At 40.0% G+C, this 25599-nt stretch overlaps 1 protein-coding gene across 1 annotated transcript in view; it reads right to left on the reverse strand.

Annotated features, from left to right (window-relative positions):
- Positions 1 to 24188, reverse strand: part of LOC110984685 (uncharacterized) — a 48459-nt gene extending 24271 nt beyond the window's left edge. The window contains exons 1-7 of the mRNA XM_087146867.1: positions 23921 to 24188; positions 8580 to 8667; positions 6821 to 6982; positions 5640 to 5729; positions 5149 to 5301; positions 4635 to 4688; positions 3720 to 3984 (exon numbers count right to left, since the gene is read on the reverse strand). Coding sequence (XP_087002993.1) covers positions 3720 to 3984; positions 4635 to 4688; positions 5149 to 5301; positions 5640 to 5729; positions 6821 to 6982; positions 8580 to 8658 — 803 coding nt within the window. The 5' untranslated portion in view covers positions 8659 to 8667; positions 23921 to 24188. The remainder of the gene's footprint in view (positions 1 to 3719; positions 3985 to 4634; positions 4689 to 5148; positions 5302 to 5639; positions 5730 to 6820; positions 6983 to 8579; positions 8668 to 23920) is intronic.
- Positions 24189 to 25599: the final 1411 nt, after the last annotated feature.

The raw sequence follows: 25599 nt of genomic DNA on the forward strand, positions 1-25599 counted from the left end.
GTTTCTGTTCCTGTCCAGTGTATATACAGAGGGCGTTGTGACGATAAGCTTCTATATTATGGCCTCTCATACATGTACTGATGCTGTTGAATGTGCATCAGTTCCTAAACAGAACTCATTTGAGCTCCTTTGGGCCACATTATGTCAACATTGTGTGTTTCGGCCTCGGGCATACGGGGACACTACATTATTCCGTGTTCCACTCGCGCTCGTGTGGTAACGAATTTTTCTTCAAGCAAACTTGACACGATGTACTTTTTTGCGTTGGGGAGATGTTAATTTATATAACGGGTTTTTGCCCTTACCCAACGTATATTAATAAGCACAGTATGGTCAGTGCTTGTCCGAGAGCTTGCGAAAATAAAAAACTCACAAGCTTACTCGGGGGGACTCGAACCCACGACCTCCTGCTTACTACTGCAGATGTCTTAACCACTCGACCACCGAGCTTGCCATGGTCGGCCGGCCGGGCCGAGTCAACTGAAGCAGTGGGTAACCGCGAACTATTTTCAAGACGTATTTGTTTTATTTATTTATCTTTTTTGCGTTGGGGAGATGTTAATTTATATACCGGGTTTTTGCCCTTACCCAACGTATATTAATAAGCACTGTATGCTCACTGATAAACAAACTTGACACGCAGAAAAGTAGGCTACGGCGCAGAGCAAAAGCAGAAACACCGATGTACCACAATTCTACCATTTTATCTCAAGAGAGCATGGGAATTAGTTGTGTTTTAGCTTATTTCAATAACAGCAATAATAATAGGAATCACACTATGAAAGGAATCGTTAGAATTGTACATACATTCAAACACGTGACGATCAGCACGGGCAAATACGCCACTTTTGAATTTACAGTCACGCAGATGTTCGATTGCTTTTAGCGTAAAAATAGCGCAATGCGTTGAGTTAGCCCGACAGCACATTCCACAGGGTTTGATAAGAACCGTGCAATACGGTTATATATTACGCTGTTTACTGCCATGGATCGACCAAACAGAACTGAGAATTCAAGTTTGCCTGAAGATAATCATATTAATTTTATCTGTCTTTTACGAGCTAATCTAATGACGCAACTCGGTATTAACATATCGCCATTTAGACAACCCCATGGAACGGATGTTCATGAGGATGCAATGTTCGATCGTATTGTATTCAATGTAGTCTGTTAAATTATGTGGTGCCAAACTTTTGGGGTAGCTGCGAACATCCCTTTTAGTTTTCTTTAAATATTTAGATACAATTTATTACTAACTTTAAATTATTCTAAATGTAAAAAGGCATCATTTCATATAAAACCTTTGGTGTGTTGCTGTTAGTTTAATTCTCAGATTTGCAAGATGAACTCTCAATTGAAGATGGTAGACAAATATAAAATGTAGCCAAATAGAATACCGAAGTGTGACGTCACTTTGAATCAGAAGTGTGAAGTGCAGTGCAAACGAATGGAGTACGCGCGCGTTGGTTCACGCGCTGGTTCACGCGCTCATATCTTTTACACACTAATTATGCGCGTGACGTATTCACTTCGGTACTTTATTTTTTCACGTGACATAACATGAAGGGCAAAGGCATATATCCGGAAGTGCACCATGTCCGTGGAGGCGAGTGTATTACTAGTCCGTGTATTTCTATTGGCAGTTTCATGTACGCCCGAATGTTGAGAGACTTCGAAGGCGCGCGTGTTTCCATGCACATCTGTGTAAATTGAACGTGGACCGTTGCAATCACGTTTGTTCGAAGTTTAGCCATCCAGTTCGTAAGTGACTTCGCCACAAAGGCAGACGCGCCACGATTTGCAGGCTCCCACTGAACGATCGCTGAAGTTGCGCGTTAACTTCCAGTTCCACGGTTCCACGTAACCGGCAATCAATGCATGTAACTCTATGTGCAGTGCACGTGTGCAGTGGGCGTGGTTTAAACTGAAGTGACGTCACACTTACGAACCGGATAGAGATCATAAGTTGAACCAGAGGTGACGTTGGGCACGTAAAATCGCACCATTACGACAGAACAACGTAGAACCTCGCAGACGCCTACGCGCACGTCAGATCTCGTAAACGCGGGCACGTTACATGGAATATCCTGTCGCCCTGTTCTTGCGCAAACTTGGCGTAGCGTTCAAGAATAGGCCTTAAACCTTCAGCTTTACTATGATCTATATGAGCTGAGCAATCACATTGTACCCGACGGTCAAAATGGATAAGAGGATAAATCGTAGATGAGAGCTTGTTTGAATGGGGGGGGCAGAATTTTTCACTTTGCAAATCCTCAAAATAATATTTACATTTTGCAAATGGGTGCTACAGGAATCAGCACTTCAGTTTTTAGTGTGTATTAGTTTTTAAAATAATCATAATAATAATGGCCATTTTGAAGAAGGTGATCAACGCGCTGTTATAATTATCCCTGTACATTGGGCTCAGAACATCTGAACATTCCTGAAACCTCAGCTCCATGCATGGGGAATATACAAGCCAAATGCTGCCAGTATCAGACGCAAACGGCTAACCATAACCATATCTGCTTTCACAGGTACCTAGTTGAAATTTTACTTACTCCTGGGGGAGAGAGGCATGCAAGGTCGCACCCCAGCAAATAGGCCAGAAATGTGTCCGCCGAGCTCATTAATAAATTTAAAGTTGGGAGTTCTGAGAGCCATGGAATTAGGGAATTGAAGAAATATGGCACTGAACCTCTGGTCCAGACTCAGGGCCCCCTCCACTTCCGAGCAAATTGGCTACAGTCGGGTCCGAAAGTGGCACTATTTAGCCATTTTGCAAAGGGATCCATTGCCGAAATGGTCTACTTTGGGTGAGAATTTCTAAAAAGTTCATCAGTCAACCCACTGGAAAGTGAAAGTATTAAACTAAAAGAGGACATGAAGAATATCATTTTCTCTGCAGCCCGGACAGCTGTGAGAGTTGTGAGTATTTTAATGAAAATAATTTGAAGTACCAGGATTTGTCACTGGTGTCTATGGGAATTTATTCGTAGGGGTGCACCCATTGGGATAAAGTGACTAGCCCAAGATCACAACATGCTGACACCAACTGGATTGGAACTTCCTACCTCATGATCAGAAGCTTTGAGTGACGGTCGTGCATGTGGTTGTTATATATTATGAGCTTAATTGCACCTGTTGTATTCCTTGCCTGTTTCCCGAGTTTATCACTGTATTCTAGGCATGTTAATGCTTTTGTCCTTGGTGATACACCGTACTTTTTGTGTAACTGAAAACATAGGATAGTCTCAAGATAGTGACTTAGTTCACTTTTTAGCAATCCCTCAGAGGTGATAGCCTTTTGTATGCTTTCCTATACGATAACCGAGAAATAATAAATAAAAGAATGAATCAATGAATATTATACATTCTTGACCTTACATGCATGGGCTGTCACTACGTTGGGTGACATGTGAACTGATGGGCTTTTGATTAAGGAAAACTGACGGTGACATGTGACTTGAAAAGCACCTGGCGCCTTTAAAATTAGAAAAAAATTCAATTATATTGCTCTCTGCAGTGGTCTGTAGTTAATATTTTCTCGTGAGCCAGCAGTGTGTTTATGAATAACCAACTTGCGTCATGTCGGAAAATACATCCAAACCAACTGACACAAAAATTAAGTGAGCAGAAAGCCGACCGGAAACATGGACAAATTCACACCTCTCCTTTGCATATTCAAAATAATGTTACACAAAATATCAACTACTTACAATGATATCGTGTTGTTTGGAAGGTTTCTTGGGACGTTGGTCAGTTGTTTAGCACGGCAGTCCAGCCTGATACCAATCACCACACCCCGTACTTCAGATCCGTACCGTACCCCATCGGTACTGTTGCTGTCAATGTCATATGCATCTCGATACGTAGACGCATCTCCAGTCGTATTATAAGGCGATGCTAGTGACGGCAGCTCTGCTGTCCGTGTCTGCTCTATTTCAACGAAGCAGTCACAAGATTGGGGGAAAGTTCCCTCCTCTTTTCAGAACGAATGAAAGAAATCACAAAATCACATTTCCATACTTTGTAGTCTCGAGAAATGCACAGTGCCACTACCAAGCACAGTGATACCGTCAACAGTCATTACGCGTGAAGAAGATTGAACATTCTCTTAAATACAATATTAAATAGGTTATGGTGGTCGTCAAATTTAACAGGTAATCCTGAGCATTCAGGGCAGAAAACCGGACTATGATGTCCATTTTACATACAACGCAAAACATGGGCGGAGATCCAGGGGGATGAGAGATATGCCCCCCCCCCTATTTTTGACATAGGGAATCCTCCTCCCACTTGTCAAGTCACTGACTCCATGCGTACCCGGTACCCTGCACCATCGACTCCGCGAAGGCCCACGTCACACTCTCACCTGGAAAGGCGACCACGCTGAGTTTTCAGAAATCACCCCCTTCCCCCATGAGACAAAGAATCTCCGGCCAAGACTCAAAAGCCTGGAAGTCGTTGATGTCCGTTGATTTATAATGCCTACACTGGGAATGTAACGTGCTGCAAATCGAGGCTTACGTGGGTTTTGCGAAATATTTTGTATTGGGGGAAAGGTTCTGATTCAAGGATTTGTGTACCATCTAATTCTTAGTGTTAAGAAGGAATATGCAAGAAAACAATACCACATGGGATTTCCTGTCTGATGTCTTCAATATTATCCCGCATCTTCTTGTTTCCTTCAGGGAGGAAGAAAAGGACGAGTAAAAATTCCAAGAGAAATAATAACATGTCCGATGAGATTTTAAAACATAGTAACCCATACATTATCTACAATTTCGACGAGAGCAGCACGTCACACGCAGGACTCGAAAAAAGTTTAGAGTTACAAAGCTTGACTATGGTCAAGAGAGCAGTAAAACATCTATTTAACGATTCAAATTTAGGGAGCGTTCGATCAGGGGAGACAGGGCAACCTTCACCTGGAATGGTCGTGTGTACTGTGTCAAACGAGACGGCGGCAACAAGATTAAACATGAGTCAACTCGTGGAAGCTAATCGAACGCACCTTTACACTATGAAGCGTAAATCGGCAACCAGCTTTGTACGTTTAAATTTGATTCATGGGTGCACCTACTCATTAACTGGTAGCCCTGTGTTGAGCATTTTAAGTGTTACCTTATGATTGGGACCACTTACTGCACACTATCTCCTCCTCATCTGACCCGTTATCGCAGTCAGGTTTACCATTGCATATTGCTTCCCGAGGCACGCACTGTGTAGAGTTCATACATGGAAACTCCTCTCCGCAGTGTCCATGTGCATCGAACACAGTTTGTTGTGGGCGTAATCCTGTCAGAGAAAATTTGAAAATTGAAAATGCACTGTCCCGATAAATGACAGTTGTCTTAGGTCCATAAGCGAGTTGACCAGAATCTGTGTGCCTGACGTTTCACTTCACAAGACTTCACAATAACAGTGGAGAGGGTGTGATACTTTGATGAGAAAATCGGGCGCAGCAACAAAAAGAGCTTATGGAGCAGTCATTTCTGCTGTGTAGGGCTTGATTTAAGAGATACAATCCAAGTACAAACAAAGGAATTATCTTTTGTATGTACACAAGAGGGGAACGGAGAAGAAACAAAAGATATAAAGGCAAGAACCAAGGGAATCTCCTGTCATAATATCACCTTGATCTAAGTCATCCTCTTCCTCTTCACCAGAGTCATCATTCTTTGTCCCAAAGAAATTATCCCACATCTTTGCTAAATTCCAGTCTCCTAGTTAGACGAAAGAAAAGTTAAAACAAAGAAACTGATTGCCTTTTTGGATTTACTTCTTTCGTGTTTTGGCTGCATGTGGCTGCGACAGCAATCAGGAGATGAAGGAGCTAAACGTGGTTCAGTCGCTTATGGTTAGCCCATTCTGCCAAGCCATGCAGAGTGCTATTAACAGCACGCGTTATCTAAAAAGGTGGACTGTCAGAAAGACCACCAAAAAAGCTCTGTGACAAACACAACTAAAACACGGCAATGATAATTCGGTTTATGAAGGTGTACCATTTGCAATATAGTCCTATATTCCTGGTGACTGAATAAGGCTTCTGTTTATTCAAAAGCACCCAGGGCCAAACTTCACGGAGCTGCTAAACAGTTGATAGAAAGTCATATTTACTAGAGCAGAAAATTTTGCTAACCTTAAGCACTATATGGTGGTGCTTGACCTGGTTGTACTTACGATTGCGCGCGAAAAAGATTTCAATTGTGTTGTCACTACTTTCAGCAATTTTTCTCCAATGGAAGCATGCCTCCTGCCGTGCTTTCTGCTCTCGGTCTTCATGAAATACACATAACGTCAGTCAACGTAAAATAATCTGCTTATCAGGGTCTTGAAATTGGGCCCAGGCACATTAGTCCACTTTTGATGGTCCATCTCAGAATGTAAAATAAGCTTTGTTGGACAGATCAAGTTTAACATACACCAGATCGTGGTGGTTTAATAGGTTTTTGGTTTGTGACCCACAACAGAGCCAGGATTAAAGTGAAAGTGTTGGTCTAAAGCGAAATAGTTTTATTGTTTAGGTCAATGTTACGAGACAAGATACCCTCATTAATGCATGCTGCATAAGGCTGTACTTCATAGCTCGATTTCAAGAATAGTATCTATGCACACGTATCTAATTTGGTCATGAATGTTAAACAAATTCTGAACTTTGACAACCTACAGGCCATTCGCTCCCCTTATGGAATATGGTCAGTTAATCATGCGAGATCATTATCAGATAATATCGAAGACGGAAACTGCTGGTCGACTCGGTTGGCCGAATCCACTGATTCCTGAGGTAGATCTATCAAGCTATAGGTACACTCACGACATTCCTCCACCTCCCACTCGTCTGAGCCGTTGTCACAGTCAGGCGTCCCGTCGCATATCGAGTCCTGAGGAACGCACTGTGTTGAGTTCAGACACGGGAAATCTTTTCCACAGTGCTTATGAGCATCCACAGCTCTACGCTGGATATGCCTTATTATTGCTGACAAAAAAGAAATGCAGAAAACCGTGCAAAATATCATACTGTCAGTAATCAATTCAGTACAGTTGGAACTCTAATTCGCCAACGATGGAAAACGTGTATTAATTTAAAGGGTGCGTTCAGTTTCTAATTATAATTCTTGTAAATGTCCGCCGTGTCCCGTTTGACCCCATTTTCAATATTCGTTTTGACACGCCAGGTATTTTTTTTTTACTTTTGTGCTCTTGCAAATTTGCATATTTATGAGAAAAAGTGTGATGTCATTCCATACAGAGACCTCTCACGTGTTCTTTTTTCTGGCTATACGCCGGCGTATCAGTGTATGAAATCACAAAATGTGAGCGAAGTTTTTCACGAGTATTTTCAAAACCCATGTAATAATATCACAAGTTAACCACAGCGCCCTTCAGGAAAAAAAAAGTTAAATGGTTACAAAAGGCACTTTCAATAACACTAATTAAAAAAGGTGTATTTTTTCTTTTACATCAGAAGGAACAAAATGTTCCCACATGAAGTTCCCACATAATTTTCATAACATGGGCTGTCTGATAACAATTTAGTATCATGAGACCAGGACCATGTCTCATATACATATAGATAAATAGATAGGGTGTTATTGGGGCAATGCAATCGAGTACCTCTTTTGAAATGTAAAGGTTTCAATTAAACCTTGAATCAATTGCAAGTTTTCGGTGGTATACCTAACACCCTTGATATTTATTTACGACTGACCCTAACTGGACGTTAAAGGTGTTACATTAACACCAAGATTTTGTAATATGCCAAGCCTCGAAATTACAGCTCGTTTTGCCCGCTTAATGTGCGATGTTCGTTTGATGCCATGAGTTGTCAATATTAAATTTCCAATCTCGAACAGGTGTTGGGAATGATTGAAATACCACCAGTGTTATTTAAAACACCAGTTCTTGCTGTGTAGGCCTATGTTTTGTATCGCGAGGAATTCCATGGGTTGCCAGACAATCTGACAAAAGGCCTGTCTTATCTCACTTGAACTGAACTGGCAACATTTTCATCGTGACATTTCATTTTCATGTCTCGAAAATTGTGTAGCTTAGAATAGAAGGGACATACAGGCAACGAGTGATACTGTGTCCCTCTAATGAAGATATCACTCGTCTTGTACAGAATGTATCATCTTTCAGCGTCTCAACCCTAATAGAGCAGTTTTCAGGCCATTTCACAGTCGGGGGCTGAGCCCAACCTCCCCCCCGCCTCACCCCCCGACTTCGGCTGTTACTCTTCCGATATCTTTTTGCAAAACGTGGCACTGTTGACTTGTGAAAATATTAGTTGGAAGTGCACGCCATTAGGACTCTATACCTAAGTGCATCAAGCATGTCCATCAAAATAGTTTTGCAGACCTGTCTTGGCAAAAACGAGTATTTCACGAGAACGATATCCAATTTTCATGTAATTGGTATCAAAATGATTGTAAGTCATTACTGGAGAAAACCGTTTGAAAGCTCATCACTCAGAAAAAATGTGCAGTGACGATATCGGAGCTTTTAGTTAACTATTGGTATTGTATTGTGAAACAGATCCACGAATAGTAAAACTTTCATGTGATACAACTTACCACCATCTTGCTCTGCTCTTCTACTAGCGCATAAGTGAAGTACGAAGAGCATCCGAAGAGCGTTGTGCAGTTTCCGCATGCTGAGGGCCTGCAGCAGGAAAAATAACCTTTAATATGATACTTGCCGGTCAATTACAAGAGATAATTGTCAGTGGATTCGGTTTGCTCTTATTTTCACACCTTTTCTTGCTTGTCCGCTTACAGTTGTAATAAAAGTAACAACTGTTGAAGGGAAATCAAAAGAAAAGGTAGCAGTAACAATTCTGTATACGTTTTTGTTTCCCATTATTACAGATGACTTTGTACATCTGTCTGGGGCATTCCACTGTTTCTTCTGCATCGATCGATTTTACAATTTAGCCATTCGAAGCACAAATTGAAGAATACATTTCACTGGAATTAATGGTATGTCAAATGATATGAGCCTCTTTAAAGCAAGATAGACGTCCAAAGATAGACTCGGGCACTTAAGTAATCAAAATGTGGAAATGGAAGGAAGCGATGATCGGTCAGTCTCGCCCATGACTGGGGGAGGAAATGTCGACGCCATACAGCCTACATGGTCGTGAAAGTGTTACATCCCAATCAATAGTTCTTTCAAGGTGATGCCGATCATGTTATTTATGTTACACTGCGGGTGTTTATAGCAGCTGAACTCAACCTAGAGTGATATTTACTGTCCACAATGGACAGAGCAGCTCATAAATAGTGTTATCGTCAAGAAACGGGCAGCAGCAGCTGAGACAAGCTACCTCAGACGAAATTGTACCATGGAAGTTACGATAACGAGCTCTAAATCCCAACAAATAGACAGAAAGCATTTTCTTGTAGTAGACATTTTGAGACAAACTAACGATACTGTATTATCGGTAAAGACATTTGTTTACAAGAAACAAATTATGATGTCAAACGAGGCAAGGGAAAATACCGACGCCTAATTTTTGCAGTGTCTTAATTCTGGTTATGTAAACATGAATATTGGCTTTCTCAGCACTTCCTTCAGCTTTCTACACTACAAATTTGTTCAACTGTTTTGGAAATTGTTGATGGTGTTAACATTTTGGTTGTCACGATCAGTTCCGATCTGAAATGGGATGGGATCTCTATCAGGCGCACCGTAGAGCTATCATTCAATTGTACATGCTGAAACTGTTCAAAAAGTCCACTCTTTCAGTTCAGGACATCGTTGCAATTTGCAGGGAGTATGCGCGCCCGTTTCAAAATGCATTTGTTGTCTGCAGCGACGTGATTGCGTTATTATCAGAGTATTTTTGGCTTCCCTGTTCTTGTATATCAGTATATAATTTGGACCTGAATTGATGTTATTTTACGTTACATAATGTTTATTTTTTATTCACTTTTGTTGTCTTAGTTTTGAATATATTTGCGTTTTTCTTCGTATTTTTGAATGTTATCGATGCTGCAGTAATTTAGCCTGTGGTCTAATGATGCATTATCGCTCAACCTATGAGAAACGAACGTTTACAAAAGAGCATTCTATCGGCAAAGGTAAAAAAGGAGCAATAACATGGCACATAAAGACGAGATAAGCAAGTAAAGAGGTTGCAATGCGGACAGACAGAAGAGTTTAAAATATGTCCAACCACACACACCGTATAATTAATGTGTAATTCGACTGCAGCACTTTTGAAGGTCTTGGCCAGGGTGTACTTTCTTCCAACGGGCAAGAAACTGAAAACCATTTCATCTCCTGTTGAAAATATGCACTGTTGATGACATAGTTTAAATTTTTATTGATTGATATCTAATACTCAGGTCAGACTATTCACAGACTGAAGAACTGAATCCTCGAAGTCTGTGCATGTTTACGAAGGAAGTAGCCAGTCTATCGTAATGCATATGTGATGTAGGAATTTCCTTTAGATGACATGTTTGCACTTCTGATTTCAAGCTAACAAACAGAAAATGTAAATTCTCTCTACTTTTTTATCGTGTTGCACAGACGACATCATGGCGCTGTTTGAGATATTTCCTTTTTCCCTTACCCCAAACTACTTAATGAACGCTGTAAACAATATTTCGACGAAAAGGTAGTACAACTGCTGGAGAAAACAGTGATTGACAGACGACGCATTTTATTCTTCATGTCAAAAATAACATTATCATAGGCTTTAATTAGATTCTGCGGATTCTCGCGAGATGTTAATGTTAGGCTACTACTATGCACTCTCGCTTTGGTTTACTGGCAATGACATCAGTGGCATACCCAGCTTTGGGTGTTGGGGGCGGTTCAAAAGCGATTGCGGCTTCAAGCTCATTCAACATGATGTTGGGGGAGACAAAAACATCAATAGCCTTAGGTTACAGTCTCGCCATCCTTGCTTTTATTTCATGGTGTTGCTTTTAAGGATTTTGGTGCTAATATTTGATAAGTAAGTTTACCGATTACTGTACTTTCTTTCCTACTCATCTATGAAGCAGGCCCTATTTTTTGTAAGAAAAAAATCCGTTTAAAAGGAAAAGTTGCCCCCTGCCCCCCCCCCCCGCCCCCGCTGGATACGCCACTGAATGACATCCAATCAAGTGGACTGTAACTAGACTCAAAATTCTGTCCTCCAATCAACGAAGAAGGCAATGTGAAAGTGAACAAAAAACGAGAACTTATTACTTCTCCATTTATGCTCGAGGTCACAGAGTAATGGAGTCTGATTACATGGCAAAGTACCACTATACATTTGGCTAGAGAACAGCAGAAGAGGCGAGGACAGAATCAAAATCCTTCTAATAAATAATTGACCAGAACGTATGACTTTATTTACTCGAGAGAGAGCTTTTCGGGGATGATCAATGTGTGAATATTAGAAAACTGTCTGGCCAGTGCAAGAAAGAAAATCACTGGCTTGACACAATGTTATATCCTCGACGTTAAAAGCTTCAAAACTCGGCCACAGAGTAAATGGTCGATGGGAAATCTTGAGACGGAACTTTTTTATTTCGATCACAAAGGATCCCAACAGATGAGAGATTAACTGGGTGGACCTTATTATTGAACTCATGAATTGAGTATCAGTGAACCATAGTTAGGTTTTATTTCCAGTTATTTGACGAACATCTAACAAAAAACTGCATCTAAAGTAAATAGCGGGCTACACGCAAATTTTTGCCACGTAAAAAAGGAAGCTGCATATTCACTACGAAGAAGAGTTAGTAGCGGATAATAGTGGAGCAGTGCTCTAGAAAGCCTTCTTTGTGCTAGTCGTTTGGACTTTGATATTTCTGTGAGTTTGCACCTTTAAGAGACGGCAGGGCTAACTTGAATCGACTCCAATGAGTTAATAACGATACAATCCAGCGTCCTCCTGCCAAACAAGTGCCGAACTTCGCTCCAAATATCCCCGCTGGATTTTCGATAATGCTTGGGAGTCCCTTAGGTAAATAGGCCTCACACTCCTCAACATGGATTTCTAGCTTGCCGGTGGACTCACACCGGTTGCCCGCAGACACACTCCGTGGCGCTCAAATATCTCCAGCATCAAAACCCTGGCCTAAGATTCTCATCCCAGAGTGAAGGTAAAGATGTTGCCATGAATGTAATAAATTAGTGTGGGCGCAGCTGCTATCGTGACCAGCGGCAAATTTGCCGATGATGAGCCAGGTAGCCGAGTTTGAGATACAGTGATTACCTGTATAGAGGTCGCACAAGTCAGCCTCTGAAACAAAATTTGGACTGTTCTTAAAAAAATGATGCAAATTGTCACAGTCCGTTGACATGCCTCACCTCACATGGAAGACACGAAAAATAAAGCAAATTATTAATTAATATCTCTATCTGCGACAACACACTTTCAGACAGGGAAACCTGTTTTGGCAAGCGTTTCTGTTTTTGTTGACTTTCCGCGGACAACCCCCCGGTTCAGAGATTCCGCCAGGGGTCAGCATTGGGAACTGAATAAGGAGAAGGATCTCTCGACTTTCATCAAGTGTTTTGTACTTATGTATCTTGAATAAGTTGACGCTGTCGGGCTGTCAGCTGTTTTCTTTTTTCTCTTTTTGACTTTTGCATTTTGTGGCCACATTCGCCAAGGTGTCAGTTCCAAGCCAGGCGTAGAATTCCAATCTGCATCTCCCAGTCAGTTAGCTGATACTCTTGAACATGTGCTCATTGAGAACAGAGCTAAACCATTGGAGAACGCTAGAGTCAAAGTACAGATCAGGTTACTTGCCATTAACATAGGTTTCACGACAGTATAAATTGATTCAAAAATTGCAAGATATAACCAAGTCTCTGATCTGGGCTAATCCTGATTTTCTGAACTTTATATTAAAATATGTATCAGTGAGGTAGTTGTGCGCAGGAAACGGTAGCTTTGTGAGGTGATCAGCCAGCTTACATATCATGTCAACGGACTAATTACAAAACGACCGACTGAGAGCTTCAGCTATCATCTGGATCATCAGAGCTATCATTGCCGCTATCATCATTGCCATCAACATCATTCTGCTCCCTTGGCCTATCAAACTGTCCAGCAGACGACCCAGTTACAGAAATCGGGCCAAGGGGTTGAGAGAGCGCACCAAGAGTGTGTAATCTTAGACCACATTGCCGACTTGGCAGGAATGTGCCAATTTGCTGCGACTAAAAGACGACGACGAAAGAGCGGGCAGGAGCGAATATTAATTTTGCCAGATTTCTGGTGCCTCCTCATGGCACGATTGGCAAGGGTGCATGAGAAGGGGCTGTTTGTGCACATGGCCAACTAGTCTTTGATGAGTTAAACCTATATAGTTATAGGTTCCTCTGATTGAATTGAACTGAATCTTGTGTTAATCGACAATTGCAAGTGTGGTAAAACTGAGTAGATACTAAAGTATACAATTTTAACATCAGATATTCATTACCAAAGAGAACATCACCCTCTAGATACACAGACCATGGGGTTACAAATCTATCATAAAGTTGTAGCTTGTATCAGTCTAACAATCTGACTAATCTTTAGCTTGAACCTTTTTAAGATCCGAAAACATTATAGTTTCACACCGACGGACTGATTGAATAGCTCGTTCTTCACAGAATGGAATTCAGTGTGAGACACCTTATCATGTACATCCCACACCGCCTTGGACAGCCTACAGTGCAAATAATACCAGCGCAGCTCTCCTTGCAAAACACACTCGACTGATTTCCGTCGCAGTGCAGCGACTTGACGGTACAAAAATAAGTATAAAAACATGTTTAAAAGTGACAAATGAAGATATCGAGAAGAAATCCACATAGGCCTACTCTTTCAAGTGACCTACATTTAGAATTATTTGCCTATTATAATCGATAGTTACGAGACTGAACGACTTCAGTGAATGTATCAAAACAAGCGTGACGAGTCACTTTTCTTTATCGTCTGGAGAGGTACATGTATCAGCAGGCGTTGTGTATTGCATTTTGAAGTGCTTAGAATAACGGTCTGTGACAGTGGTAACCTGCCGTCGGTTTTCTTACATCAGCTACTCCATTTGCTCTGACTGATCAGACTTTTACTGACAACAGTTCTTCAGAATCTCATCAAAACAGTTTTTCTTTAAAATAGAGCCACGGATGGACAAGTTTTCCTCCTTTGTTTCATCGTCCCAATAGACGTGTTTTCGACATGTTATTTGTGTCAAAAACATAAAAAAATATAGGGAGTGAGGTGCCCTCAATATCACCCACATAAAGACTGTTTAAGTACAATCTATCTGCAACCTGTTGGGTAAAATGTTCATGATCAAAATGGAAGTCTGGTGAAATGATATAGAATGGATACACTTAGTGTCTGAAATCCTTTGAAAAATGGTCCTCTCAAAATTCATACTCCCAATCCAGTCAAGTAGGCCTAATATGCCAGCGCGAACTCTACACAAAACGTCCATACATAAGCATTTTAGAACGCGTCGTGCATTAAACTGAATTCGCAAGTTCTATCCCATGAACATTGTATCAGAACTGAAGCGTCTAATTTAGCACATTTTAGCCAAGCGAGCGGTCAAAATGGCCAGTACAATTAATATTTATGCACGGCTCAGCTAATGTAGTCATGTACCCAGTCTCTATAGGGTAAGAGGAATGACCTTTTGCTCTCAAAGATAATATTTTTCAGATGATGACATCAAAGCACTCATTTTCTACAAACTAATAAATCATCAAGAACTGTGGGTGACCAAAAGGAACCGCTTCAAGTAAAACTCTGGTGTGTTGATGTTTTAAACAAAGAGTCTGCGTAAAGGCAATAAGTGTGTTAAATTAAATCGTAAAATCGCAGGTTTTAATTAAGCAGCGGAATCAAGCCAATTCGTGATTTCTCCTTGGTTAAAATCAAGAGAGTAAAACTGTGGAAACTAGTCGAGGATGAATCAATCAACAGATCAATTAATCAAGAAATAAAACAAAGCAGACTTGGGTGAGCACCGAATCAGTGTTAAAATAGGCAAGCTGGTAGGAATGGATGAATAACCAGGGTATGAAAACTAGCGTTAATTGAATAGCGATATTTTATCGATATCTATAAACTAACCGCCATGAATGAACCTGTGGATTGCATACCCTAGGCTATGTCAACCATCGGGAAGTACTCAAGAGGTTATGCGGGGGTGAAATATCTCGCTGTGGGGCCTCTTCATTCTGGTTTTCCGTTATTTTGGGCCACTATTTGATTGATTTTGGGAGGTTGGAACTCTTTTGTATGTCACTGAAAAAACCTGAAAGAGCACAGACTTTTTTCTCAGGTCCATTGTTTATTGCACTGCAGCTAAATGAGCATATTCCTTTGCATTTCATAAGTTCATATATTCAGTGTCCTATGTCGATACTTAGATGACCCAGATTCGTCTCAGGGATTTGTAGGCGCTCCTCTTTTAAAATTTGTGTTAATTTACAGGGCATTGCTGAGTATGTCTGGAAATTTTGCATACCTTTTCTGTCATATTCTGGAACACCGTCTTCTTTTTCAGGTCTATCCAAAGTTTTCCTGGCACTTTGGAGGATATTTTTCCCCGACGTACGTAACAGTATTAAATAAATTATTTAAATTTTTCCATTTAATTTTTTCGAATGATATTTGATTTCGATCTAAATTGAACCAATGACGACTTGTAGCGGTTACTTTTTGAAATCGCAGACTCAATCCAGTGCCGTAGCTAGGATTTTACTAGGGGGAGGGCACAAAGGGGCACCAGCATCTTATGGGGGCGACACCTTTCAGTGGTGTGTTTTTGGGGGCAAGTTTTTGTTGGCCTTGTTCTATATCCATTCATCCGTTTTTTAGTGGGGGCGCCTGGGGGGCACCGGGAATTTTTTTCGGGGGGCACGTCCCCCTCCCGTGGCTACGTCACTGACTCCATCATGAAAGTTCAATGCTGGTAAGTGCTACTTTTTGTCCTCGAGGAAGATAAAACTTGCCGAAACGTCAATAACATGACAATTTTCTTAGTCGAACGCAAAGTCATACATTGGCCTATGGAATGGCATGTAAGGTTCGGTTCGAAGAACGTGTGTATGTACAAACTTACATATAGGGTGCTATTTAAAAGCTCATTGAAGTGTAATTTCGCAAAAGTTATGGCACTCACCAAATAAAACATTTCAAGCTTGGCTTGAAATGTAGCCATTTCCTAAACTGTGTCTTGCATGTTTCCTTAATTACACTTTGGAGATTTAGTTCCATCAGAAGTAAGCGCGCGTTACAAAGTCCACTGTCTGACCGAACTGACAAAATTTTATTGAAATTGATGAGATCCAGACAAACTGCTGGCATTAATAACAGTCTGGAATAACAACAGAAAAAAATAATATTGAACATCTCAGACGCGGACAAAAGTACAACGCTTTGGCAAATGGCATATGATTATCAAGGCTACTTCTTTTTTTCTTGTTTTAATTAACACGGAATCTGTGGAACACTGGGAAAGGTTTGGTGTAGGCCGTGTTTGATATGCGATTACGTGAACGTAGATACGGCAAGGGCGGGCTTTTGAGACCTTTTTACAACCGAGGCGGATTCCGTTCTAAGGTTACGACTATTCTAATCCCAATCTTTACGCAACTTTACATGCTTTTGAAAGTTGTAAGTATGTCTGTGAAGATTCTATTTCGCCTTAAACTGAAAATTCATGCTTGGGACACTTTTTGTCTCTAAGATCTATCTTATTTGTAATTTTGGTCGATCTGCGAAGTATCAATGCGGATCTTTTGAGTTCAAGCGTAATAGGTTTTTAAATTATATATCTGTAATTGTGTATCGATTGGCCCAACGGGAAAATACACGTGTACATTTTACATCAAATAACAAGGGTAATTTCAAACATAGGAGACATATTGAGCAACGTTACTGCTGTACACGGAATGCAAGGGCGGATCCAGGATTTTTTGCTGGAAGGGAATTTTGTTCGGGGGTTGGGTTACTACATGTAGTTGTCGCCGTTGGTGGGGCCATTTAATCTGTCTTGTCCATGCCCCTGCCAGTAAAAGAACACCCCTACATTGTTCATGCTTTTAAGGGAATTTTTCCGACTTTAAACGTTGTCCCCCAAGCAAATAAAAATAACGTAAAAAGTGTCAATATGATGAAGGCAGCCAAACAAATGACGCACGACCGCTTGTTGGGGTTTTGTTAACTTCCAATCAAAACCGTGTCTGGTTAATTGCACTGGCATCATTTGATGGAATATCCAAACTACATGCTCTTTATAAGCTCTGACATCCTTCAGTGCGATGTACTCTGACAAAATGAAGAGAAAACAAGCAAGCTTCAAAACCGTGATACCAAGCATTATCAATACTAAACGCACAATGGGGCGAAAGAAAAGCTGTCTCTTAAAATGAAAATGGCTCGAAGATGATAACATTGATCACAGTTTAGGTGGTACAGGTCAACTCTGTGATATGTATAAATTCAATTTATGATGTTTGTTCTTTAATACAAAGGTTTTTTATCAGTTTATTGGTATTGGTGAAATCTCATTTAGTAGGGAATGAAACCTGCAGGAATTGATAGCTGCAATCCTACCTTATGGCATTTAAACACATGAAAACACATCTCACCCAAACCAATTTAAAAAAACACGTACATGTAAAGACATAGGCTGCTTACAGGCGTTATCGTGCTTTATGAAAGTATTAGAAAACATCGGGGAATTCGAAATGCAAGTAAAAATTGAACGAAAAAATTGCTCAAGTTCTTACGTAATTACAATGCCAGAAGAGTCACACACTGTTAAACAAATTTCTGTTAAATAATTATATATTCCATTGCCAATTGGCATTGCAGAAGTTGATGTTTGGGGACAGCACATTCTACTGTTTATTTTTTTTTCTGTATACAAACAGGAGATTCTTATGGAAGTGTGTTTAAGACATGGTTAGAAAAAAATTAATTCGTACGCACGGATTACTATTTCGTACGCACGGATTACGATTTCGTATTTACGGATGACTGTTTCGTTTGTACGGATTACCAAACCGTACGTACGGATTAGTAATCCTCATGTTGCATTGCGTGACTAAACTTCAGTTCATTGGGCCCGAGCAGGACGAATTCAGTTGCTTCCTTACCATGTCCTAAACACACTTCCATAAGAATCTCCTGTTATTATACAGAGAAAATTGACAGTTGAATGTGTTGTTCCAAAACAGCAACTTCTGTAATGCCAATTGACAATAGAATCTACTGTTATTTAACAGACATTTTTAACAGTGTTGCATGTGCCACTACACAAACTTTTTGGGGGACTGAATCAAACATGGACACGGATAAATAGAAAACTGCGCCATGTTAAACTTCAACTGCTGCAATTAGTCTTTGGAAGACGCTTACAAAAACGTTTGCAGCCTTTCGAGTTAACAAGCATTCATCCCATTCGCATGTGTAATTTACTGCCGAGTAAAGGGAATTTACAGCTTGCAACCGCGTCTCCTATATCAGAATTATTTCACAGAAATGTTTTCATTCCCTTTTAGGTTGAGTGACGTCACAAACAGCCCGAAAGTCTACGGCCTGACATCTTGTAATGTCGACTATGTATAAACGAGGTTTCAGGGAAAAGCGGGTAAACTAAGAGATAACTACAACCTCGCCAAGACCCATTCGTTAACCAATGAACATTAGTGACAGTAATCCCATAATCTTAGATTGAAAGAATTCAAGAAGTTTCATTTTGTAGTTTTTGTTTCAATATACCATACAAGACATTCTAACTGAATATTTCCTAGATGCAAGACCGCTCTGAGAGAAATTCCACAACAAATGAAAATTTGCCGGAAATTTGACTTTGGATAGGTTTTCGAAGGGAAGTGTTTTACCGTGAAAATGTTCCCAGGTCTTCATATTTCAGTAACCCCATAGCATGTCTCGGCTCGGGATTAATAAAGCAATCTAACATGTCTAAGAGTAGCTCTCAAACGAAAGATGTCAGATGCACTTGACAAATTTAATTTTAAGGGAGTTAGGGGCCACATGGACGCGTGCGTTGTCTGGGCATTAGGCTATTAACGGCCTGGTTTGGGCAGGAACACGATTAACTGAACGTGTTGATTTATCAGTATACATCAGTGACTGTTATTCATCAACTTCAAACCTGACCTGAGCTTCAATGTAAATTCGAGCCACCCCAGTCATCTTTAGCCATAACTTTTCGATAATTCCAGAAAATTTTTATCATTTTCCTCCAATTGTTAAAAAACTACAATCATTATTTTCGAAGGTTACCCGCAGAGGAATAATTTGTTACCGTTTAGGTCCACTTAGACGTATCTCAATAAACGAAATCAAATTAAATCTATGACCAAATACTGACTCCCCAAGAATTTAAAATTCTAAAATTGACAAAATTTTGTACATTTTTTGACAATGATCATCAGTTTTTTGATACCTTACATGGGAGATTACGCATGACACCGCTGCATTTTAGGTGACCGTAAACATCACACTGTCCTGCATGAGGAATTTGGAACGGGACTTACGCATTTCAGCCATTACCTTGAAATAAACTCCGTCACTTCGATGTCGCTGACAATATTTTTCAGCCGTGTCTTATTATACTTTCAGTTAACACTTTTCTTAGTCCGCGATGAAACACATGACGCTGGTTTATCTTCACGATGGTTAATTGGGTCCAGACATGCGCTGGGACAGTTGGCGTACCCACTCCTACAATCGAACCGTGGAATGTTAAATGGGAACAGTTTGGTTGCCAAGCCGTAAACGGGTTGATCAATCATAACTTGGTTTAATTCAACGTCGGGTACAACCTGCACTGCGGTTGCTATAGTTCCTGTAGATCCCCGGAGTTTTGACATGGACTGGAAAGTTCTGTTACTTCATGGTGTAGGATTCAATGATCGTTCGCTCGATGAGAGAGAAGTTGCGAATGTTCGTGGCAAAGGGAATGTGGTTCTTCTGTTTTTCATGTTACTATTCTTTATCATTTTTTTCTATATTGTGCTTCTCCTGTACATTGTTGTTCTTATGGTAAAGTGGGCAATGATTCTCAATGTTTAATGAATGAGGTTGTGTCGAATGAGTTAAAAAGACAACCGAAAAAAACAACAACAAACGATTGGAATTTGTCCCACCTTTCAGCGGTTTAAACTACGCGACATTTCTTACGAAAAGAAATAAAGAAATAATCAATAACCTTACAGCTTACAAGAAAACTAAATGGGTTTACAATACGAGGCAAACTGCTAGCAGATTACGTAAATTCCAGACTCGTTACTCCTCAAAATTCAAGTATATCGCCTGACTTAAGTTATGAACCAGATTCTGTCAGAGCTCAAAACTGACAGCTTACAAGATTCAATGCCTAATCCAGCCGGACAGTGGAGACAGATCGCAACCACTGTAGTTTGACTTCATAAAAATCATTCTGTGGTCTGGGGGTTTTGATCTAATTCTACAAATCCGTGATGACAAATGACAGTGCGTCCTTTCAAAGACACAAGTAGAAATGACTCAAGCTTTGGCAATTAAGCGAAAGGCCACGATAAATTGTTGACAAATTGTGTTTGAGAAGGAAATACAATCACGTTTCACTCATTGAAAGCTATATGTGAGAGGTCAAGTGAAATTATAGCGGGTCCTTTTATTATATTGCAGTCTTTTTATGCGCGTGCGAGTCACATATCCTCAACCAATGAGAGTTTCGAACGAAGTCATGCAAATTTTGTTGTTCACTCACAACCAATCAGGTCTCCGTTGTAAATTATACATGTTATTGAACACCAAAAATTTCATTTCTTTCGCCAAAAATAGCCTTCTTGATACGTCTGTAACAAAAAACACCTTCGAGGCGCTCATTAAATTTGCGTTTTTTTGTGAAGCTGTTTTGCTAATTGATCTGGTGTGCGGGCAAAAAGGAAAGGCTATTGTACCTAACTGGTTTGCCATAAATTGCAACTTAGACTGAAGTAATAGGCCCCTATGAGATTATTTGTGTAGTTATTTCAACTTAATTGGCCCCATGTCGAGTGAGGTCATTAAAATATTGTGATTTGATGTGATTTCAGTTTGCGTCAAAATAGCTATACCAATTCTATACCATTGAACGTGCACGAAGATTAATTAGAAACCTATCAGGTCTGATAACAGCATTTTACAAAGAACAAGACATTCACATTCCAAACTGGCTAAACGTTGTCTAGACGTTGCTTGAACAAATTCTCAACGAAGCTGTCAGCTATAGTCAAAGCACACGCTACATGAACTTATAACTTTTAGGAACTTGTATTACTGGCTTTTGCACTTGTAAAACCATAGACGTGAATGAACATTTAACACGTGGAGAAAGATCAGTTGTAAAATTGAAACCAACTTGAAGGGTTATCAAACTTAGCTGGAAAACTTGGCACTGATTTTTATAGGACACATAGAAAAGTCGACAATTATGCCAAATTATTAATGTACTTTTGTAAAATTATACCAAAAAACAAGACGTGGATTTTCCGTTCGATATAAGTAAACATGTTACTAGCGTCCTCTTAAATAAATTGAATCCATTTCAATGAAAAACAAGAAACACTATCCGCAACATACTTGATATTGCACTCTCCGAGGCAAAGTATCGAGAGCACACAATAGACATGATTGAAAATACGTGGCGATGACAGCCAAACGCACTTTGAGGAATCAATACATTTGAGACTTGCTCGCACGTATTTTTCAATAAATGCTGATACATCCAAGGTTGAGAATGAAAACTGCTCCGTGTCCCAGCATGATCTATGGAGGTTTCTTAAATAACACACAGGCTTTACAATTCATTTGGGCTTATTATGGGGGTAATATCGGACAAATGGGAATGCAATAATGTTTCAAACGTATAAGTTGCAAGCGATTGAACCCGCTTTGAAGCTTAAGGAGACCTATATAGGAAGACCAGGGACTTCAAATGCACTGCCAGATAACTGCCATTCCTTCGTAATGTCCGTTATTATTGGAACTAGTTGAGGCCGTTATGTTTTACGGCTTATGCAAACGACAACTGATGACAAAACAGAATGAGCAGCCTAAGTACGGTCTCTTAACAGACGCACGATTTTCCAGAATCATTTTATCCACCACCAAATATAAAAAAAAAACAAAAAAACTGTCACTGCCAGGTTTTGATCCGACAGCAACAAAGGCCAATCAAAACTATTTTTCGGGGGGGGGGCAGATTATTTTTCGAACAACATTATTATTTCTTTATATAACCTTTATGGGGAAGACAACTTTGGGAGGTCTTTCAAGATTTGGGTTCGAAAGGAAATAAAATACCCCTATTATATTTCCCTCCTCATATAAAAAATCCCTGAGGACTGACCGGAAAGGGTCCGGACAAACGTTAAAGCAATTATTTTGATATTTAATTCAATTTTTCTCATTGAATCCTCTGACTAATTAATTCATCGACGAAATCACACGAAAGATGCTCTGCAGTGACCGGTGTTCTGCAGGGGAGGATTCATTTAATATGATTTTTTAGGTGAGTTTGACTTGCGAGTATTCTCGTAATATGCCAAGTTGGCGCTTTAATCACAACCACGTCGATTAAACAAGTAGATCACTTCGATTAAACAGGTCGATCGATGAACGTCTGAGTCGAACTGAAAACCAATAGAAGATAAGCAACATCTTATAATACATGCATTTGGAGAAATATTTCAAACAAAAAGAGTAGAAATAAACTTTCAAACTATCAACTTTTTTGCAATTTTCAGTTCAACGAAAACGAGAAAATAGGTCTGTTATAGTTCTGACTGGCTTTGCTGAAGCTACGTTCAGTTGCAGGTGTTTTGTTTTTATTTAAAAGACAGTTTGCAATTGGACTATGGGGCTTTGATTCTCAACCATGCTTGTAAGGAACGTCACCTCCAAATGCAACCATTTGCAGTAGGAAATGAATTACTAAACTCAAACTACAAGCCGATGAAAGTTCGTTGTCAAAAAGGAACGTATTGCACTCAACATTCGACTAAATTGAGGCTAAAAAGAGATAGAGGTTTACTTGAACTATATTCGTCGTATTCCCTCTTTCAGTTAAATGACAACACGGGCCAATTGATCAAAGATACATCAATTACCATCACTCTTCTTGTTCCTTGTGGGAGACGGCAGGTACTTATAATATTAAGCTGTTATCTACAGATGTCATTGTTCATACATCATTTTCAATATATGTTTCTATCGCTCATATTTTTTGTGCATGTCACATCTGAAAAGCAGCTATACATGGCTTCGTCGTCTTAAAGACACGACATCCTGATTTTACAGAAAAAGGTTCGTCTTGTGACTCATTTTGGGTCGCCTTTTCTTCCATCAGGCGTTTTTCTTTATCAATTACCACAGATGTTCTTTAATGTACAATAAATATAAAATGACATTTCGGTAAATGGCATCTTCTCTCTAAAAGGGTTATCTCAAGAGGGCAGAAAGTGAATATAATTTATTACCTGGAGAAGGAGATATTAACAAATTGCATACTTTTTGTTCAAAACCGGACGATGATTGCAAATATGCGACTGATTGGTTGAGCCTATGTTTTGGAACTTTGAGTCGTCGCTTAGCCAATAGCAGCATTCTACATTTCTCATATATTTTCTACTACAAAGGGACCTTCTGAGTTTATAACACTGAATCGCTTCTTCAGATAATAATCTGAACTACCATCAAGAGCCAAACAGCTTGATAACTTTTCAACCCTTTTTTGCGAAACAATTGTTTTTGCTTAGACTGCACATAGATTTCTCCAAATCCAAACTGTCTTCAATTTAAGACAGTTTTAGCTTGAAATGATACCTTTGGGATGGGATGTTTGAAATTAATCATTCAATTCATACAAAGAACTGTTCAAAATCTTCAACAATCACAGCTTACCTTGTTTGCAGTGAACTGAAATCTTGCGTTACTGAATTAAGAAACTCTAGCTGAGACGAACTGCTGATGCTGTCCGCATCACGACTTGCCCCTCACCAACGAAGCCAACTCTGCTGTCCACTCTGTCCTTTCCAAAGCACTTGTGGGACTGTTGGAGTCAGTGCGACGCTGCACACGTGCGACGCCACAAATTCTGTTCATTACCCACAATGCCCATCGAAACTCTATCACAGCCTTCAGTTTTGGTGGCAACGCTGACTCTGTCGGTGACTAATGATCGATGTCGCAGGGCGTCGTGGGCATTCTAAACACAGGTGTTGGCAGTCATCTAATACACGTCTAATTACAGTCGTACTGATGTCCGCTTGGTACGGAGACGTAAATATCTAACGGTTCTGCCAAAGCACGCTGGGTTTAGATTAATGTGCGGATGATACCCTGATCATTAAAACAAACGAACTTTTGTGACTGCATAGGAATTGGCGGTAATGATTAAAACCCCTTTTTATAACAAGCTTCTGTCTCTGAACAAAGTGCTGTTACTCCCAATAAGAATGACACAAACGAATAAATCATTGGTTGGTGTGTCAAGTTTGCATGAAGAGCGCACATTTAAATGTATTAAGCAAGTTTTGCCGTTCGCTGGCTCTGTAAATATTACAGATGCAGCCTCCTTTGACAAACACAAAACCAAGGAATTAGAACGGTCTGCAATGTGACTCGTTACCAATATTACCTCCATATCAGGCTGTCAAGATGCTAGTTACCTTTACAGATTACTTTATCAAATAAACTCTTTTTAAACAACACAAATGAACACAAGGGAAATTGCATTTGAAAACTATATTTAAAAATATTTTAGATATAATAGACTCAATCCCGCGTGTGATATTACATTTCTTATTGACCTTGAAAGCAGTAAGGTTGAAGTAACTTATATTTGCTATGAAGGCAAAGATATCACGATCAGATATACATTTCAAATTGGACGCTATACAAGTTACTGTAAAAGATACCACCTCATATTACAGATCCTAAAATAGCCAACACAGTACCGCTGAGTTCATTAGTGAACATTCTCAATGTCATATTAGGATTCAATGGTTGTCATTCCTTTATAATTTAAGGTAAAATAAAGGGTCTGGGCAGAAGATACATTGCAACAGCGTATATCTCTTTACTTACGCTGAGATTAATAATGAAATTTAAATGCGTGCTACAATTTGGACCAACAGTGTAGTCTTCGTTTTGTTAAATTAAATGGAAAGTAGCCTAATTAATTTCTCAACGGAAGGCGCATCGCTGCTTTCATTTCTTGACGTTTACTCAATCGGACATGTTAAAAGGAACAAATGACAAAAAATCACGAGAATAACAACGTCGACAGCTGGCAGAGGAGCATCGTTCGGTTAGATCAATACTAAACAGAATGATTAGCAACTACTGGCGAACTATTTAATAGCTCTAGACGCAGAATAGGCTACGGGCATTAAGGTGTAATTGTCGACAGTGAAAGTTGGACCTGTGGGACTTATCCAAGCGTCGACATAGAGACCATCCCCTCCTTGATGGGAGCTAGGATACCAGGGGAATAGCTTCCCCAGCCCCTGCCACATTGTCAAATGCTCTCACTCCCGCAGGACAGAACGGAATCACTGGTCGTGATGATGGAGAAGAGA

This window comes from Acanthaster planci, linkage group LG15 (assembly GCF_054643075.1).
Source record: "Acanthaster planci isolate LZ-2023a linkage group LG15, COTS_SCS, whole genome shotgun sequence".
NCBI lineage: Eukaryota > Metazoa > Echinodermata > Asteroidea > Valvatida > Acanthasteridae > Acanthaster > Acanthaster planci.